This window comes from Thalassophryne amazonica, chromosome 22 (genome assembly GCF_902500255.1).
Source record: "Thalassophryne amazonica chromosome 22, fThaAma1.1, whole genome shotgun sequence".
Taxonomy (NCBI): domain Eukaryota; kingdom Metazoa; phylum Chordata; class Actinopteri; order Batrachoidiformes; family Batrachoididae; genus Thalassophryne; species Thalassophryne amazonica.
Window position 1 is genome coordinate 34,202,242 of NC_047124.1, and position 20,228 is coordinate 34,222,469.

Below are 20,228 nucleotides of genomic sequence, written 5' to 3' on the forward strand. Positions count from 1 at the left end.
CGTAGCGAAATGGAGCAGACTGACCCACTGACTGAAGTTTGATCTCTTGAACTCCAGATGGTGCACCTGCCCCGACTACATGTACTGAGCACATCTAACAAAAACAAAATTGAATCGAGGATCCTCTGGTCTCAAGCCCAACACTTTAACCACTGGACTATCACCTCACCCATTTTTCTGTTATATTTTCAAACATAAAAAAGAAAAAAAAGCTGAATAAATTTCTCTCTCTCTCTTGGTCTGTATACTGTCTGTGTCCTTATGTTAATTGTCATTGTGTTCAGTTCTGTGTTCCTGTGTGTTAGTCGTGTGGTTTCCCTGTTTCTGCACTCGTTTGCATCCTTGAGTTCCACTTTAGTTTTCTGCCATTTCTAATTTGGTTTTTGTATTTGGTTTTGTTTCTCCTTTTAGTTTGAGATTCAAGATTCAAAGAATTTATTGTTGTCATATGCACAAAGGAACATGTTCCCTGCACAAGGAAATGTGTCTACAGCATTTAACCCATCCTAATTGCCAGTTAGGAGCAGAGGTCGCCTTTAGGCGCCCAGGGACCAGCTCCAGATGTATATCCCTGCCTTAGGTCAACAGCAGGGCTGAGCAAACCTTGATCGGCCTCATGACAACAGACGGCACACACATAACACACAACACACATAAGCCCTTCATAGCTGCTGCGTTGAATCATGCAGCAGCAATGCAGGAAAAAAACCCATCAGCACAATGAACAATGATCACACACAACAACAAGATGAGAGACGACGACCGAGATTTGTAAGAGTCCAGTTATCAGACAGAACACTCCGGAAGCAGCCTTTAGGTGCCATCAACAGCCTTGTCCATCCATTCTGGAGGGAGGAGGGGCCCTGCCCTGAGCAGTCCACTGACCACAGTCAATGTCAGAGCTGGAGAAGCTGAGGGCAGGGGAGACCAGGGAGTGAGGCATAAGTGTTGTTCTTCTTCCAGGAGGTTGTTATCACAGCGGCCTTGAAGTGCAGCTGTGTTTGGGAAACCGAATAAATATCCAGATTAGCAGACACCTGAAAGATTCCACAGTCTGAGAGTGGCTTTCAATACATCTGAATTAGGAGAGGAGATGTGGTCATTATTGACGATCAAAGCGGTTTTCCAGTGCAGCCATTCTTCCCGAGATGGTTTCCAACGTGCGGTTAACACCCGCTGACTGAGCTGACACTGCCCTTTAAATCGAATCAATCATGTGGGGCAGCCTGGATGGGCCAGTTATTGCCACTTCCACCTTCTTAATTTTCCAGTAAACCAGCGCTATGCCCGCTCTACACAGCAGGAACCCGGTCACCACCGTGCCAAATATATACACATCTTCGACGTCCTCCACAGACAGCGTGTAAAGGCACATGATCTGCCATTTCCTCCAACTGTCCATCACGTATCCCATCACATGTGTCCCGGCAGGACAGGTAGGGTCCTCTGCTCCCGAGTGTCTTGTAGAAAAAAATAGTGTCAATTGCGTTCAGAGACCACTTAACAGATCCATTTTTGCCATTTCCAGAAGAGCAAAGCTGGCAGCCTCACAGACAACACGCCACAGAAGCAGGAAAGATAAGGAGGGAGGGAGAAGAGAATTACTAGATTATTATTAGATTATTATTATTAGAATTATTAGATGTTCTTCTCACACCCAGGGCTCTTTTTGAGGTTTGTGTCACATTGTGTTTGTCAGTTTCTGTGTGTTTTTGTAGGTGTGTATTGTTTCCTGGTCTCCCCTACACCTGTTACATTTCACACCTGTTGTTTGTCTGTTTATTTGTGTTACATTAAGTGCTGCACCGTTCTGCTTTGAGTTTGACAAATGATTATTTGTCACCTCTCATTCCCAGTTTGTTGTTTGTTCCTTGACACCTCTGTGAGTTTTTCTGTTGTTTGACGTCTCTGTGTTCATTGTCCTTTGTTTTACCATCGATTTCTATTTACTCACTAGATGGAGGTCCGGGGCGATGCGCTCATTCTCTGGCTGTTTGACAGAGCGCCACCATCTTGGTTTGCATCTGACAACCTAAACATGAATATAAATCAATGTTTTTAAGAGAGTTTCAGGATAAATCTGCATTTTCTGTGCTGTTACATTTATTCAAACTCAGTCCCACATTTCTCCATGTCAAAACAAATACAGAAGAGGATCAGACAATTTATATAACAGACTTGATTGAATTTGTTGGTTCCAGTCCAGATAGAAAATAATACCATCAGTTTGTCAAACACACTGTCTGTCACGACACCAGATACTAGTCTGACCCTAAATGAATTTCATTATGAAGTTAAAGATGGGAAATAATCAGGGGTGAAAGTAAGAGCTTCACACGCATCATATTAAAGATATTAATATTGAAGACTGATCTTAACCCACATGTGGCGCCGCTTTTATGGAACGCTTCTCCTCAAAAATATTAAATAATATAAAGAAATGAAACAGCCACGACAGCCAGGATGAAAATAAGATTATTTAATCTGGACCAAGATGAAAGAAATCTGAAAACATTAGATTGGACTATCATAGAGAAATAAATCTCATTTGTGTATATTCTTATATTAGTAGAATATACAATGTCAAAGCGACTGTCATGTGACCCACCAATTTGAGAGAAAAAGCATTTTCATTCCATTAATTTTTTCTAACAGAATATCTCAGGATGGAAAACCTGATGTGAAGAAAAAAATCTGAGGCTGATTAAAAAGGATAAATTGAAAGTGAGACTTCTAATTGAATCACAAAACGAATGGTCAAATATTTATCACACAATTGCGCGCAACAACGCGGAACACTATTCTTGACCGTGCGTAATGGTTCCTGATAATTCTCCAGCAACACATGCCATTAATCGTAACGTGTGGTAACAGGTTCCAGCAGTTCCTGAGGACACCTGACGTCTCTGCCCCTAATAATCACATTCGTGATCAACGGCCAAGAATGTATACTTCGTGGCATTCGTGACTTGTCGTCGTTATGTGTAAACGCAGCATTAAGGAGTGCATGATAAACCAAGAGCTGCCAGTCTATGAAGGAGGATAGAATGAGAAATGACCTATTTAACCTTTAGTTAACCAGCTGACAATCATTTGTCAGCTTGTTGCTGTACCCAAATGCTGCAGAAGAAAAGCATTTTCAGATCACTTTGTCCCAGGTTTAAGTCAGCGCATCATCATATTTCTATTTAATCTAATGGCTGATGATGTAGAATAACTCTAAGCAAGATGGCAGCTGCTGGCAACAGCTCACAGGCTGCATCCGCCATCTAGAGGATTAAATAGAAATCAACGGTTTTACCCCAGTTGTTTACCTGTTTTTTGGTTTGTGTTACATGTTAACTCCTGTTGTTGCCTTTGAACTCCCTCTGTTTGTTTGTTCTGGACTCCTGTGTTTTGATCAAATAAATCACCTTTGTTCTCCATTTACATCCTGTGCAGTTTCTGTCTGTGTCCCAACAAGATGTCATTCCTATTGAGAAGCCAGCCCTCCATGCAACTGTGCATGTGCACCCATGCACAGTTCTCTCTACCCAGTCTTTCACACCTCCCCCGTCCACACTTCCCCCCGTCGGGTTGACGGTGCCTCTCTTTATCGTGTTGAACTCCTCGAACCGAGCGACCAAGCAATGAAAATACAAGAGCAATATGTGTCTTTTCAACTTTTAAAACTTAAAATTTGCATGTGCACGCTATATTTTCAGCGCAACATTGTCAGGACGCACAACTCAACCACTCAACTCGACAGAACATTCACACGTGGAGTTAAACTACCCCACTGAAGGAAACACACATTTTTGTGTCATTCTTTTGTCATTACATGAAAATATAAACAGCAATAAGTGTCTTTCCAAATTTAAAATTTCAAATTTGTCTGTGCATGCTGTATTTAGAGCACAATATTTATGGGACACGGAACTGACGATTTATGCGTTGGGACGCATAAATCGACAAACCTGCACATCTGGACAGAACACCTGCATGTCTGGGTTCAGTCTGTAACTGAGCACCACAGAGGTTAATATGAGTACTAGAGTCTGCAGTCGCACTGAGAAGTGTCCCGGTGAGGAGGCGTGGTCACCATTTTACATCAGGGCAACTCAGTAGGCAGCGCACACTGACACTCAGAGAGTCTCATCAAGAAACAGGTGCAAAATGCTGGAAAGCTGCACATGTTGGCAAAGCCACAAATAGAGGAAGAAGGGAGACAACATTTCCTTCTATAATTAGTTTTTGATATTCTTGTTACTTTTTCCATGATTTTTGGCCAATAAACTGGTGTAAACCATCATGCCTTTGTATGAAATCTGAGAATTTAAACCACCTTGAATGGAATTGAATTCAAAGCTGAAATTATTCAGTACTATACAAAAATGGATTTAATTAATGTGGACCATGTGGAATTAATTAATGTACTATTTGTGCCCGTCTGGATTGTGTGGAAGGTTTACGTCGCATGGTGGAGAACTTTTTGGAATCCTGTCAAAGTTAATCATTTATTTTATATCAATATGTGTGTGTATATATAGTAATGGATTGATGAGTTGAGCAGGACGTCTCAGCTCAGCTGAGCTGCTGATTTATTTCAGCTGGAACAGATCGGATCCGTGTAGTTTTCAACACTAGTATTTGGGAATGTGTGTGTGTCAGAGTAAGTTTAATACTTTACTTACATAATTTAATGTAAAATTATTTTACTGGTTGGATATCAGGTCAGAATGATATTTTAACATTTATTTTGCGAGCTTTTTTCCGTGTGTGTTCATTTCTGTATCCACATTGAAAAAGCAGTAACATCCGGGCACTTCATCAATATTTTGCCCGGTTAGGAGGCATCATGTCGCTGTCCATGAAGGGACATTCATGTTTATATGGGATTAAAATTGTCTCATTAATATTTGTAAATGTACACAGGGTGATCTACAAATAATCATTGATTTGCAAATGTGTTCAGATATCCACAAATGCAAATTTCATATTTGTAACTTGTAAATTGTTTTTTGAAAATAATGTTGTATTGGAAATATAAAACTTAATTTGTAAAAAAAAAAAAAAAAAATTACATTTGTAAAACTGGAAATTGTATTTGTGAATTGAGTTTCAGCATTTGTGGATCACCGGTTACACGCATTCATCGCTTTCCTCTGCGACGTAATTTTGAGACATTCTTTTTGCGCACAGATCCACAAACAAATGCCGACTGATTCACAAATACACACTCACACCTCTGGATATCCACTAGATGGCAGTGTGGTTCCATTCAGTGATGTGGCAAGCTGAAACTATATGCTCCCAGATGAGAAAAGACCGACACGATTACAGGCGTTTTACCAGAGCCTGATGCTAGCTAGGTAGCTCTGGTAAAACACCCGTCATCATTTTATACAACACATCGTAATTTTAAAAAACAATTGACCTTGCAGACAATATCACCACATACATACCCATCCATCAAACGCCTCCATTACGGTAATGTGAAATGATTTATTCTGAAATGTCGGTCTTCTCTCATCCGGGAGCATATAGTTTCAGTTTGCCACATCAATGAATGGAACCACACTGCCATCTAGTGGATATTAAGTGGCGTGAGTGTGTATTTGTGAATCAGTCGGCATTTGTGGATCTGTGCGAAATTACGTTGCAGAGGAAAGCGATGAATGCGTGTAATTGGTGATCCACAAATGCTGAAACTCAATTCACAAATACAATTTCCAGTTTTACAAATGTATTTTTTTTTTTTACAAATTAAGTTTTATATTTGCAAATACAACATTATTTGCAAAAACCAATTAACAAGTTACAAATATGAAATTTGCATTTGTGGATATCTGAACACATTTGGAAATCAATGATTATTTGTAGATCACCCTGCATACATTTACAAATATTAATGAGACAATTTTAACCCCATGTTTAATAGGACGCATTAGAAGTACTGATTGGAGTCCTCATATTATCCTCTATTCTGAGCACCTAACCCTAACTCTCTCTCTTTTGCACGTGTAAGTAGCCAATCACCCATTTCTATTGTCAATTTGAATTCAGCATGTCAAAATAAATAAAAAAATATATATCAATGTAAACCGTACTGCTATGAGTATTAGTTTCATTAAAATCTTAATGATATCATCCTGAGTACAAACATGAGAAACACAGTTGATTAATCTGTATTTTCAAGCTAAAAGCACAAAGCAAAAGCTTTTAATTTTGCCATGTTGATGGAGGAGCGCTCACTATTTTTGGCACGGTGGGCCGTCCTGCCAACCCTGTGGAAGGGAATTGTTGCCTGGAAAATTCATTCATCTTTTCCAACAATAAATCCAGAAAGTCAGTGTTTTGGTCCTGTGTGGACGGACAATCAGTGCACCTGTTTGACTCTCAGTGGGATCAGCAGGACCAAGAAGATGACCATAAAAACCACTTTGTGTGTTCTGAATAATGATGCAGGTTGATGTGAACTTGAAGCTGTTTGTGTTCAGACATAATGTGAGTAAACTGTTTCTGATTGATCCACAGAGTGAAGCAGCAGAGCTCAGAGGTTCTCAGGGTTCCATCTGCTCAGCAGCATCAAACACACCTGAACCACAAGTTTCTGGTCTGTTGACTTCAATCAGATATTATCATTGAACAGTTATAAACACTTTGATGATGTTTATTCTCTCATTTATATTCTTGAGTACATCATTCATGGGTTTAGTGTTGTTGAAAGTGATGATTTGAATTATTTGTGCTTGATTTTGATAAATTCTGATGTTGTTCTTTCATAAAAATGATTTAAAGGATTTAACTTTTCAGTCTGTTTTTAACTGAAATGGATTTTAGGAACAAAATCGAGAGAAACTCACAGAATAAAAAATAGTATGATGTGGAGACAAAATCCTCACTTGTAAAAAAGTGATGAGTTTCTTCGTCCATGTTTATATTCTGCTGCAGAATTTCGAGGAGAACATGTTGATGTTTGTTAAAAATGAGCTGAAGAGCATCCAGAAGGTTCTCCTGACAGATGATGCAGAATACTTGGAGAGTCAGAGTGAGGATGAGGAGCAGAGGAGCAGCAGACTGGTTTTCCTGGACCTCACAGTGACCTTGATGAGGTCAATGAATTATGATGAGCTGGCTGACTGTCTGCTGAGCAGTAAGAGGACTTCTGTCCACATTTAACACAGACACTAAATAACACGTGATGTTCGTCCATTTGAAATATATTCATGTGTGAATTCTATCAGGAAAACAGGAAGTGATGTCATCATTCAGTAACTGATCTGTGCTGTTTGTTCTTTCAGGAACTCGTGCTGAAGTTTGTCGTCGTAAATTCAAATCTAACATGAAGCAGAAGTTTGAGCGTGTGTTTGAGGGGATCTCTAAAGCAGGAAAGACGACTCTTCTGAAGGAGATCTACACAGAGCTCTACATCACAGAGGGCGGGGCTTCAGAGGTCAACGAGGAACATGAGGTCAGACAGATTGAAGCAGCATCCAGGAAAACAGACACACAACAAAGAACAATCACATGTGAAGACATCTTTAAAGTCTCAGCTGACACACAGCCACCAATCAGAACAGTGCTGACAAAGGGCGTGGCCGGCATCGGGAAAACAGTCTTAACACAGAAGTTGACTCTGGACTGGGCTGAAGGACGAACCAACCAGGACGTCCACTTCATATTTCCATTCACTTTTAGAGAGCTGAATGTGCTGAAAGAGAAGAAGTTCAGCTTGGTGGAACTTGTTCATCACTTCTTTCCTGAAATCAAAGAAGCAGGAATCTGCAGCTTCCAACACTTCCAGGTCTTGATCATCTTGGACGGTCTGGATGAGTGTCGCCTCCCTCTGGACTTCCACAGCAATGTCATCCTGACTGATGTCTCAGAGTCGGGGTCAGTGGATGTTCTGCTGACAAACCTCATCAGGAGGAACCTGTTTCCCTCTGCTCACCTCTGGATCACCACACGACCTGCAGCAGCCAATCAGATCCCTCCTGAGTGTGTGGACATGGTGACAGAGGTCAGAGGCTTCACTGACCCTCAGAAGGAGGACTACTTCAGGAAGAGATTCAGAGATGTGGAGCAGTCCAGAAGAATCATCTCCCACATGAAGACATCACGAAGCCTCCACATCATGTGTCACATCCCAGTCTTCTGCTGGATCACTGCTACAGTTCTGGAGGACGTGTTGGACACCAGAGACACACCAGAGCTGCCAGAGACCCTGACTGAGATGTACATCTACTTCCTGGTGGTTCAGAACAAAATGAAGAAGGTCAAGTATGATGGAGGAGCTGAGATAGATCCACTGTGGAATCCAGAGAACAGGAAGATGATTGTGTCTCTGGGAAAACTGGCTTTTGAGCAGCTGCAGAAAGGGAACCTGATCTTCTATGAAGAGGACCTGACAGAGTGTGGCATCGATATCAGAGCAGCCTCAGTGTACTCAGGAGTCTTCACACAGATCTTTAAAGAGGAGAGAGGACTCTACCAGGACAAGGTCTTCTGCTTCATCCATCTGAGTGTTCAGGAGTTTCTGGCTGCTCTTTATGTCCATCTGACCTTCATCCAGTCTGTAGTCAATCTGCTGTCAGAAGAACAAACAACATCCTGGTGGACTAAAATATTTAAACCTGAACTAACACGTCTCCATCAGAGTGCTGTGGACGAGGCCTTAAAGAGTCCAAATGGACACCTGGACTTGTTCTTGCGCTTCCTTCTGGGTCTTTCCCTGCAGACCAATCAGACTCTCCTACGAGGCCTGATGACACAGACAGACAAAATCTCAGAGACCAATCAGAAAACAGCTGAATACATCAAGAAGAAGCTCGATGAGAATCTGTCTGCAGAGAGAAACATCAATCTGATCCACTGTCTGAATGAACTGAAGGATCGTTCTCTAGTGGATCAGATCCAACAGTCCCTGAGCTCAGGACGTCTCTCTGTAGAACGTCTGTCTCCTTCTCATTTATCAGCTCTGATCTTCATCTTACTGTCATCAGATCAACATCTGGATGTGTTTGACCTGAAGAAATACTCTGCTTCACATGAGGCTCTTCTGATGCTGCTGCCAGTGATCAAAGCATCTAAAAAAACTTTGTAAGGACAGAGACACTTTGATATTTGAACACTAACATAAATATAATATTTAAAAGTGAAAATCTTTCTTGCTTTTAATTGTCTCTGCAGGTTGTCTGTCTGTAATCTGTCAGAGAGAAGCTGTGAAGTTCTGTCTTCAGTTCTCAGCTCTCAGTCCTCCAGTCTGACAGAACTGGACCTGAGTAACAACCAGCTGGAGGATTCAGGAGTGAAGCTGCTGTCTGCTGGACTGGAGAGTCCACACTGTCACCTGGACACTCTCAGGTCAGGATTTAGTTTCTGCTTCAAATGTTTCAAAATGTTTCTCTGAATTCTAAACTGTTTCATCAGATTCAGTTTCACATCAACACTCAGATATGTCGTCTGAACCAGAACTAAAGGATTTCAGTCTCTGTTGGAAACATGTCAGGGTGGTGCAGCGGGTATCACATGCTCACAGTAATAAGGTCTTAGGTTCAGTTCCCATTAAAGTTCAGGTCCATTCTGTGTGGAGTTTACATGTTCTCTCTGTGTCTGTGAGTTTGTTCCTGACATTAAATATTGTTAATTAGTTTCTGGCTCCTCCCACTGCTCTTGAACAAGGTAGAGTCTGTAGACCTGCCCTGAGTCTTCTCTGTAGCTCATTTTTTTCATCAGATCTTCAGATCACTCCCTCCACTTTCTCAACACCCTCTCCTCACTGGTCAGCACTTTAACATCTACAAACTTTATTACTTACCTACTGTACATCCTTTCCAGTTCTGTGTCCAATCAGAACAAGTCCTTTTCTCTTTCTTCATCCACCGTTCAATGTGTACTTTCTTTAGTTTTTGTCTCTTTTCTTTTCACTTTACACCACCTCCTCCTGTCTCCTGTCCACTTTCTTCTCCTCTCCAATGATCTCAGTTCTTTTCTCCAACCTTTTTTTCCTTATAGTTTCCTGAACACCTTCATTCCTCCTCCCAGTCTCCTCGTCTCCCCTCCATTGTCCAGATGTTACATCCAGCACCTTCCTGTCTGTCTCCCTCACCACATCTGCAGGACTTTTCCAGTTGTCTATAATCACATTACCTTCATCCAGTGCCAAGAGGTGAGACGGGCACTTCCACTTTCTGATCCTGGGTTCAGCTCTCTCTTTCTCTTTCTCTTCCTGCAAACTCATCCTACAAACCCCCACTCCGTGTCCTGTCACCACCTTACAGTCTCTTTTAGTTTGAATCTCCTACATAGAATGTCGTCCACCTTCCTCCTTGATATCATATCGACCCACAACTTCCTCATCACTCTGTTCTGTATCGTTCCATTGAAGTCTGCTCCAATCATCACTCTTCTGCTTAGATTCTCTCTCTACCTCCTCATTGAACTCACTCCAGAAATCTTATTCCTCCATCTCACTCCCTACTGTTCTATTCTGGAAGGTCAGATGTTTTTTAACAGCTCCTGATGTATATTTGTAAAGTTCTGTGGTCCCTCAGATGATGCTCCTGTTTTTTTGTGTGTCTGCTGTTTTCTTTTAATTTTCCTGTAAAGTTCTTCAGTCTTCAGCTGCAACATGTGATTGTATTTTCTGTTTAAGTTGTTTAATTCCAATCACCAAAGTCCTTCTATACATATTCCAGGCCTTTATGTGGTGCTGTAACACTCCCACAAAAAAATGGACAATAAAACACTGAGTATGCACATAACCAGTGTAAGGAGCTAATCAATGTATCAGAAGAAGCTACACGACAACACAGCACACTGGGGAGGACGTCACAGACTGATTGAATCGGGAATTTTATTTTTTTTAATTTTAGTGTGGCTCCACCTTCCACAGTTCTGGCCACGAGATCTTCCACTCCATCACTTGGTCCATGCTACTGGCTGCTTGCATCCCGACTGTCCTGCTCTTGTGGATTTCTTCCACCCAAACTCAGATTTCATCCTGCACTGGCCGGCGTCTTTCCTTTCCCCTGGTTTTGTTGTACTGAGATCTCAGGCTGCTCCCAAAGTCTGACTGACCTGCTGTAACTGTCCTCACCAGCTCTCTGTGCTTCAGCCTGTTCAACTGCCTCCACATCCTTCCATTTCCTGCCTGTCTTCACCTGGATCCCTGCTGATGAGACTTTGGTGTCATTACAGTCTCTGTCCAGCATCACCTCTCAAAGGGAGTTGCAGCTTGTTCTTCGTCCCATAAAGGGTGATGCTGCTGAGTCTGTGAGGCAGACTCAACCAGTGTGGCTCTTAACTGGACTCTCAGTGATCGATCGATGTGATCGATGGAAAAACAGAACGTGTCTGGCACATTTCCCTTCCTCTCAACACGGGCTCAGGACATAAAGTCCATCTTGGCTCAGATGAGGCGATAAAGCTGGAGTTTTTCTGAAATGATGATGTCATAGCCCCGCCTCTGTAACCTCTGTCACTCATTATGAATGACATGTTGTTAACAGTGTAATTTTTGTCACTAGTAGAAGCTGAAGAGATGAAGGATCCCTGTGGTGAATAATGGGACCATAACTAATAAAATAATCACAGAAGAGACTTTCAGCATTTTAATTTTTTTTTCTTCTTGGTGAGACGAAGCAGCGGCTTCCTCCAAGTTATTGTCTGGGAAAGCTCCAAAACTTGGAATGGTGTGGGAAAAAAAAAAACATATCTAGGAAAAAAGAGAAGGAACCCCTTAAATTTGAAAATCTGCATGATGGCAAAGCACTATTGCGCCATTACTTCAGGAGAGCCCTGGACTTTAGATATTGTTTAAAAAAGCAAAAGTACTTTTTTATCCAATAACTAGTTTAATTGATAGAATGCACTACTTTATATATATATATATATATATATATATATATATATATATATATATATATATATATATATATAATTTGATAGCCCTATAATTCATCACTCATTGCCTTTAAACAGGTAACAATGTGGTTTAGCTGAATAAAAACACTTTGTTTGACTCAGTGTCCAAAGCTGGTTTATGAATTCTGTCTGAGGTGGAGAACAAACTGAACCTTTACATGACGACACAACTTGTTGATTATTTTCTCTGCAGGTTGTCTGGGTGTAATCTGTCAGAGAGAAGCTGTGAAGTTCTGTCTTCAGTTCTCAGCTCTCAGTCCTCCAGTCTGACAGAACTGGACCTGAGTAACAACGATCTGCAGGATTCAGGAGTGAAGCTGCTGTCTGCTGGACTGGAGAGTCCACACTGTCACCTGGAGACTCTCAGGTCAGGACTCATCAATGTGTGCAGCAGCTCCATAAATCAAATCAAATCAATTTTATTTATATAGCGCCAAATCACAACAAACAGTTGCCCCAAGGCGCTTTATATTGTAAGGCAAAGCCATACAGTAATTACGGAAAAGCCCCAACAGTCAAAACGACCCCCTGTGAGCAAGCACTTGGCGACAGTGGGAAGGAAAAACTCCCTTTTAACAGGAAGAAACCTCCAGCAGAACCAGGCTCAGGGAGGGGCAGTCTTCTGCTGGGACTGGTTGGGGCTGAGGGAGAGAACCAGGAAAAAGACATGCTGTGGAGGGGAGCAGAGATCAATCACTAATGATTAAATGCAGAGTGGTGCATACAGAGCAAAAAGAGAAAGAAACACTCAGTGCATCATGGGAACCCCCCAGCAGTCTAAGTCTATAGCAGCATAACTAAGGGATGGTTCAGGGTCACCTGATCCAGCCCTAACTACAAGCTTTAGCAAAAAGGAAAGTTTTAAGCCTAATATTAAAAGTAGAGAGGGTGTCTGTCTCCCTGATCCGAATTAGGAGCTGGTTCCAGAGGAGAGGAGCCTGAAAGCTGAAGGCTCTGCCTCCCATTCTACTCTTACAAACCCTAGGAACTACAAGTAAGCCTGCAGTCTGAGAGCGAAGCGCTCTATTGGGGTGATATGGTACTATGAGGTCCCTAAGATAAGATGGGACCTGATTATTCAAAACCTTATAAGTAAGAAGAAGAATTTTAAATTCTATTCTAGAATTAACAGGAAGCTAATGAAGAGAGGCCAACACGGGTGAGATATGCTCTCTCCTTCTAGTCCCTGTCAGTACTCTAGCTGCAGAATTTTGAATTAACTGAAGGCTTTTCAGGGAACTTTTAGGACAACCTGATAATAATGAATTACAATAGTCCAGCCTAGAGGAAATAAATGCATGAATTAGTTTTTCAGCATCACTCTGAGACAAGACCTTTCTAATTTTAAAGATATTGCATAAATGCAAAAAAGCAGTCCTACAAATTTGTTTAATATGCACATTGAATGACATATCCTGATCAAAAATGACTCCAAGATTTCTCACAGTATTACTAGAGGTCAGGGTAATGCCATCCAGAGTAAGGATCTGGTTAGACACCATGTTTCTAAGATTTGTGGGGCCAAGTACAATAACTTCAGTTTTATCTGAGTTTAAAAGCAGGAAATTAGAGGTCATCCATGTCTTTATGTCTGTAAGACAGCTCAGTGTTGACTGACACACTCCTGACTGATCAGTCAGCTCCCGCTGGAATGTCCCAGTGTGGTCAGCACCTGTGTGGACACAGACAACCCCTGGCTCCTCGCCGTATTGCGCTCTGGGCCGGCCGCAGTTCTGCACGTAACTCCAGTCTGTCCTTCAGGTGATGAGTCAATTATCATCATTTGCAAGTAAATCCTCGTGTTCCCTGAATACACGCTCACGTCTGATTGCTCCATTTATAAGATCCTCTAACAACATTAACACAGTGATTGTTGGTGCCATTTTCCACATCACTTTCCACATGCTTTTATGTCCACCACATAATTGCAAACATATGGGTGTGTTAATTGCTCATCAGTGTGTCTCTGATGTTCACATCACTCTGATGACTTCTTGTTTTCAGCGGTGGAACAGTAGCTGTAGTAGCTGAACACCAGACAGAATTTTTCTGTGACGCACCGCACATTTCCACAATCATTTCACTTTTGATCCATCTGAACGTTGGCATGGAGACGTACACCACGTTTCTGTGTGTACACACGCTTTGTCCATGAGGCCCCTGCTGTCCTGCATGTTCTCCATGTGGACCTGCTGCAGCCACAGCTGATTGATTAGCTGATTGATTAGCTGATTAAATCATTATTTTCACAGCCAGTTTTCTTTGGATCAGATGAACACATGAACATTTTTCTGAGACATCAGCAGTGATTCAACTTAACTCTAAAACAGAGAAGAAATAAAAAAGTAAAGAGAAGAATTTCAGCTTACAGACATAAAGACATGGATGAATCAGAGTGAAGCTGCAGCTTTGCTCCCTGTCATGTTGTGTGAGTGTTGATGGATATCAGTGTTTGTAACCACAGTAATGAGCTCATCCTGCAGCAGACATCAGTGTGTCTGTGCTGCTGCAAAGTGGGGACGTCCTGACACTGTCCTCACATTGTGTCTGCTGGTTTGTGTGTCTGCAGGCTGTCAGGCTGTCTGATCACACATGAAGGCTGTGCTTCTCTGGCCTCAGCTCTGACCTCCAACCCCTCCCATCTGAGAGAGCTGGACCTGAGCTACAACCATCCAGGAGACTCAGTCAAGCTGCTGTCTGCTGGACTGGAGGATCCACGCTGGACTCTGGACTCTCTCAGGTATGTGGAGACATTTAGTCCCACTGGTTCATGTGGACCTGACACACCAAGCTGACCTCAAACACCTCAAACTGACAAACTGCGACTCAGCAAACTCTCTGTGATGACTCATTGTTACTGTTTCACTTGAACACATGACACAGATTCAGCTGATGGTCAGATGACCTCAAACATCACTGGTGAATCTAAGGGCGGGGTTTAAATCCCACCTCCTCCTGCTTGAGCTGCACCAAAACTTAAATGTCTTTGTTACAAGTTGCCAGTCAAAAGCTTAGCCCTGAGTGGTCCAGGGTATGATTGGCCGTTTTTGACTACTTTTCATTTTACCTTCATAATTTACCATAAAAAAAACAAAACTGTTTACTTTGTCTTGTTTGGTGTCATTTTTTCAGCACAACCTCACCTGTGTTACTTTATAGTTTTTCTTTCATTCTGATGTATTAACACAGTGAACCTAAATTCACACAAAACATAAAATCCTAATTGACAAAAGTTTAGTTTTTTTTACTGTGAAAACCACAAATATGTTTCACAAACCATTTTTATTGTAAATTTTAAAAATGTACAAAAGTAGCAAACAACAAAGTTATATGCAACTATTTACAATAAAATGCAGGAAATGTTCAGGTGTTTTTGTTCAACTATTTACAAAACAATAAGATGACACACAAATTATTTGTGCCACTCAAAAAAGCAATTCCTGTCCAACACAAGACAGAGTGAACACAGTCTGACCCACAAGAGGAGAGTCACTCCTCCTGTTGACCACCTGGAGGTTAATAAAATTATTAAATTACCTGCTCCAAATGTCCAAAATACATGTTTGAATTGCCTGAAAAATCAGAAAAATGCTGATAATTTTAATAATTTAATGTTGGATTGTGATGTACCTGGCTGACATTCAGATGATTGTGTTCCACACAGCTGACATGGCTCAGCTCAAGGTTGACTGACACACTCCTGACTGATCAGTCAGCTCCCGCTGGAATGTCCCAGTGTGGTCAGCACCTGTGTGGACACAGACCACCCCTCGCTCCTCACCGTATTGCGCTCTGGGCCGGCCGCAGTTCTGAACATAACTCCAGTCTGTCCTTGGTAATCGAAATCAGCTGATGAGTCAATTATCATCATTTCCAAGTAAATCCTCGTATTCCCTGAATACACGCTCACGTCTGATTGCTCCATTTATAAGATCCTCTAACAACATTAACACAGTGATTGTTGGTGCCATTTTCCACATCACTTTGCTTTTATGTCCACCCACATAATTGCAAACACGTGGGTGTGTTAATTTCTCATCAGTGTGTCTCTGATGTTCACATCACTCTGACTTCTTGTTTTCAGCAGTGGAACAGTAGCTGTAGTAGCTGAACACCAGACAGAATTTTTGTGTGACGCACCGCACATTTCCACAATCATTTCACTTTTGATCCATCTGAACGTTGGCATGGAGACGGACGCCACGTTTTTGTGTGTACACACACTTTGTCCATGAGGCCCCTGCTGTCCTGCATGTTCTCCATGTGGACCTGCTGCAGCCACAGCTGATTGATTAGCTGATTGATTAGCTGATTAAATCATTATTTTCACAGCCAGTTTTCTTTGGATCAGATGAACACATAAAAGTTTTTTTCTGTGACATCAGCAGTGATTCAACTTAACTCTAAAACAGAGAAGAAATAAAAAAGTAAAGAGAAGAATTTCAGCTGGTTTGTCAGAAGGCACATGGGAGACCGGAGCCCTGATTTGATCTGTTTTCTTGTATTTATATTCTTTGTGTTGCTGAATGATTGATGGAAATGAAGTCAGAAAAGATGTTCATGTGTTCATCCTCTGACTTGTCTGAAGAAAACTGGCTGGAAAAGTAATGATTTTCTATAAATTCTTCAATCTGTCAATGAAAATGTCCAAACAAATATTTAATGTTTTTATTTGACTGTGAAAACATTTTATTTTGTTGTTGTTCAGTTTTGTAAATTTTGTAAAAGATTCTGATGAGTGAAAATTTATTGATTGATATTGATTTATGAACATATTTTAAATTGTGTATGGAGCCAATAATTCTGATCAGGACCAGAATCAAACCAAAACACAATTTAGTTTATCAATCAGAAATTGATCCTGTTGTTTCTCTGTTTAAAAAAGATAAAACTCCAGTGGATGTTGGATCTTGAACCAGTACTGATCTGGTTTTTCTTTGTCTCCAAAATGATAAATGGACATTTTTCAGGATTTGAACATTTCAGTTTTGTGTTCTTATTGTCGCTGTGAGTTCAGAATCCAAGATTGAATTCTAAACAAGTGCAGTTTGAAACTTTTCCCTCCAGAGTCACAGATCACAAAAAGAAAAGTCAAACATGATGAAACTTGGAAATTAGATTTGAAACATTCCACAAAGATTCTGACACTTTTGGGACTCAGAGACAAAATGAGCGTCACACCAGCGCAGCTGCGTGTTTAACAAAAAGTAACCAGAAAGACGACAAAATATCAACTCTGAGAAAAAGACACACAGAAGATCTTCTGTTCTTTCACACGTTTCCATGGAGACATGGACTGTGGACTGGACGACCCTGTTATCATCTGATCCCAAAGAGAGCAGAAGGTGTTCTGTTTTAGTCCCAGAGATCAGAAGAAAATCTGATCTGGTCCGTCTGTGAACTCATGGACGCCGCCATCTTACGAAGGGATCTTTCATCAATACTGCCTGCTGATTGGCTGAAATCAATGTGGACGTCTTTCATTCTGCAAAGACTGAAAAAAAACAAACAAACAAAATAAACACCAAATTCTAAATGTGATTTCATAAGAACAGCAGGAAATTCAATTTGCATACATTAAAAATTAAATCTTGTGTTTAATAATCTTTGAAACATTTAGTTGACTTAATGATCAGAGGGCGGAGCCTGGAGAGTCAGGTGACCTCCAGGAGCAGGGTTGGTGACCCTGATTTAAAGGATTAAATCCACTTGAACAGATTTTCACCAGAGTCTTCAAACTTGAAAAAGCCAAAAGTTGTTGTTTCCTGCTGATCAGCACAGTTAGAGGTGATCAATAATCAATGATCCATTTGGAGCGATGAGTGTGTTAGAAGAGAAGAACTAAAGTGTGTGGATGAGATCAATGTCATGTTGATGTTACCATGATTAAAGCCCATGTGTTGCTCCGCCCCCTCCTCCTTTCAGGGTGGATCCTGGTGGAGTCCGATGGCTGAGACCAGGTCTGAGGAAGTGTAAGTCTGTTTGTACTTTGATCCATCTGTTTCCATAGAAACCACCCTCTGTGACATCACTCATTCAAGTCCTACTGACAGTGAAGCAGAGTTCAACATGAAGGCGCGTCTGATCCACGTGTGTCACGTGCACGACTTCTCCAAATGGACACGTTGAAAATAAATTCAGTGTTTTCACACTTTGATTTATTTGTGGCAGAAACAAAATCAACACTGACGCCACATGTTGCTTTTTCGTTTTTTAACGAGTTCAGATTCAACCACAAAGCTGTGAACAGCACACTGAGAGGCCCCGCCCACTTCCTGTCTGTCTGACCTGACTGTGACTAGCCCCTCCTCTTCTCTCCGTGCATGCTCTGAATAAAAATTGATCAGTCGATAACTGATCAGAGAACTGTTAGATCAATAACTCCAGCTGCGTTGTGTTGATCCGTGAATTGATCGATTGATAACTTAACTGATCGATCAATAACTCCGCCCGCGTCATGCTGATCGGTGAACTGCTGAATCGATAACTCCGGCTGTCTTGTGTTGATTGAAGAACTGATTGACTGATTACTTCTACCATGTCATGTTAATCAGTGAACTAATTGATTGACAACTCCGGTTGTGTCATGTTGATCAATGAAATGATCGATCAATAACTCTAGCAGCATTGTGCTGATCGGTGAACTGAACAATCAGTAACTGAACTGATCGATTGATACCTGTGTTGTGTTTTGTTCCATCAGATTTCTGTGAACTCTCTCTGGATCCAAACTCAGCGAACAGAAAACTCAAACTGTCCAACAACAACACAAAGGTGGAAGATGTGGACGAGGATCAATCATATCCTGATCATCCAGACAGATTTGACCTTTGCCCTCAGGTCCTGAGTACAACTGGTCTGACTGGTCGCTGTTACTGGGAGGTCGAGTGGAGACGAAACCTTTATATATCAGTGACTTACAGAAGAATCAGAAGGAAAGGAGACAGTTTGGACTGTTGGTTTGGATCTAATGATCAGTCCTGGAGTCTGAACTGCTCTGATGGTTGTTATTCTGTCTGTCACAATAACAGACAAACAGACCTTCCTCTCTCCCCTTCGTCCTCTCATAGAGTCTCAGTGTTTGTGGACTGTCCTGCTGGCACTCTGTCCTTCTATGACGTCTCCTCTGACTCTCTGATCCACATCCACACCTTCTGCTGCACGTTCACTGAACCTCTGTGTGCTGGGTTTGGGTTCTGGTCTGGTTCTGGTTCCTTAGTGTCTCTGTGTGGACTGTAGGACAGAAGAGAGAAAACTGACCCACCTTTCGTCAAAAAAGTGACAGCTGCCAATCAAAATCGACTACGTCACTAAGCCCCCCCCTATGATGTCACAGCCAATCAGAATCGATGACGTCACTATGTCCCGCCCCTAAGCCCCTCCCCTAAGCCCGCCTCCAAGCCCCGCCCCTTATGACACCACAGCCAATCATAATCGATGACGTCACTATGCCCCGCCCCTAAGCCCCGCCCCTGGTCCCACCTCCGAGCCCCCGCCCCTTATGACGTCACATCCAATCAGAGTCGATGACGTCAGTATGTCCCGCCCCTAGCCCCGCCCCCGGCTCCTCCCCTAGTTCCGCCCCTGGCTCCTCCCCTAGCCCCACCCCCAAGCTCCTCCCCTAACCCCGGCCAAGCACCGCCTCCAAGCCATACCTCCCCTCCCACCCAGGGTCTAATATTTTAATGTCATTTTATTTCATGAATTAAAGAACGATTAAAAATACCTAGATCTTTTTAATGTATTAAAGAATTAACTAATTCTGAAATAATTAAACATAAATCAGTGTCTATTATTTAATGCCCCTTTAATATTTTTAATTCTTAAATTATTACGTTTCCTTTTCTGTTTTTTAATTCGTAAATTAAAGAAGGGATACAAATAGCCGTCTCTCGGCTGTAAGTCTTTGCAGCAAGACGGTCAAATACCCACGCATAGAGCCGCTCGCAGAAACATGACCCCACGGCTGTAAAACCTGTTGCAGACGCTAACTGTGTCTGTGTGAGTGCGTGTGTGTGGATGTGTGTGTGTGTGTGTGTGCGTGCGTGTGTGTGTGGCGGGACACCCGCTGAGCGGAGATGCTGCCCCGAGGTGATGAACCCGAAGAACAATAAACAATGCTCCTTATCACTCACGCCAGATGATGTTTTCTTTTAAGATATTAGCCGGTCGATCATGGGGCGCGGGACACCCGCTGAGCGGAGATGCTGCCCCGAGCCCGAACAATCAACAATGCTCCTTATCACTTACGCCAAACGGTGTTTTTAGAGCAAAAGGTAAGGAATTACGCCCCGCGGACGAAGAAGGGTTTAAAAATCCCC

At 42.0% G+C, this 20,228-nt stretch overlaps 1 protein-coding gene across 1 annotated transcript in view; it reads left to right on the forward strand.

Annotated features, from left to right (window-relative positions):
* Positions 1–19,272, forward strand: part of LOC117504501 (NACHT, LRR and PYD domains-containing protein 3-like) — a 44,035-nt gene extending 24,763 nt beyond the window's left edge. The window contains exons 6-15 of the mRNA XM_034163957.1: positions 6,517–6,595; positions 6,934–7,135; positions 7,284–9,081; positions 9,172–9,337; positions 9,633–9,663; positions 10,027–10,150; positions 12,101–12,274; positions 14,477–14,647; positions 17,833–17,879; positions 18,611–19,272. Of these exons, the coding sequence (XP_034019848.1) occupies positions 6,517–6,595; positions 6,934–7,135; positions 7,284–9,081; positions 9,172–9,337; positions 9,633–9,663; positions 10,027–10,150; positions 12,101–12,274; positions 14,477–14,647; positions 17,833–17,879; positions 18,611–19,146 (3,328 nt within the window). The 3' untranslated portion in view covers positions 19,147–19,272. The remainder of the gene's footprint in view (positions 1–6,516; positions 6,596–6,933; positions 7,136–7,283; positions 9,082–9,171; positions 9,338–9,632; positions 9,664–10,026; positions 10,151–12,100; positions 12,275–14,476; positions 14,648–17,832; positions 17,880–18,610) is intronic.
* The last annotated feature ends 956 nt before the right edge of the window (positions 19,273–20,228 follow it).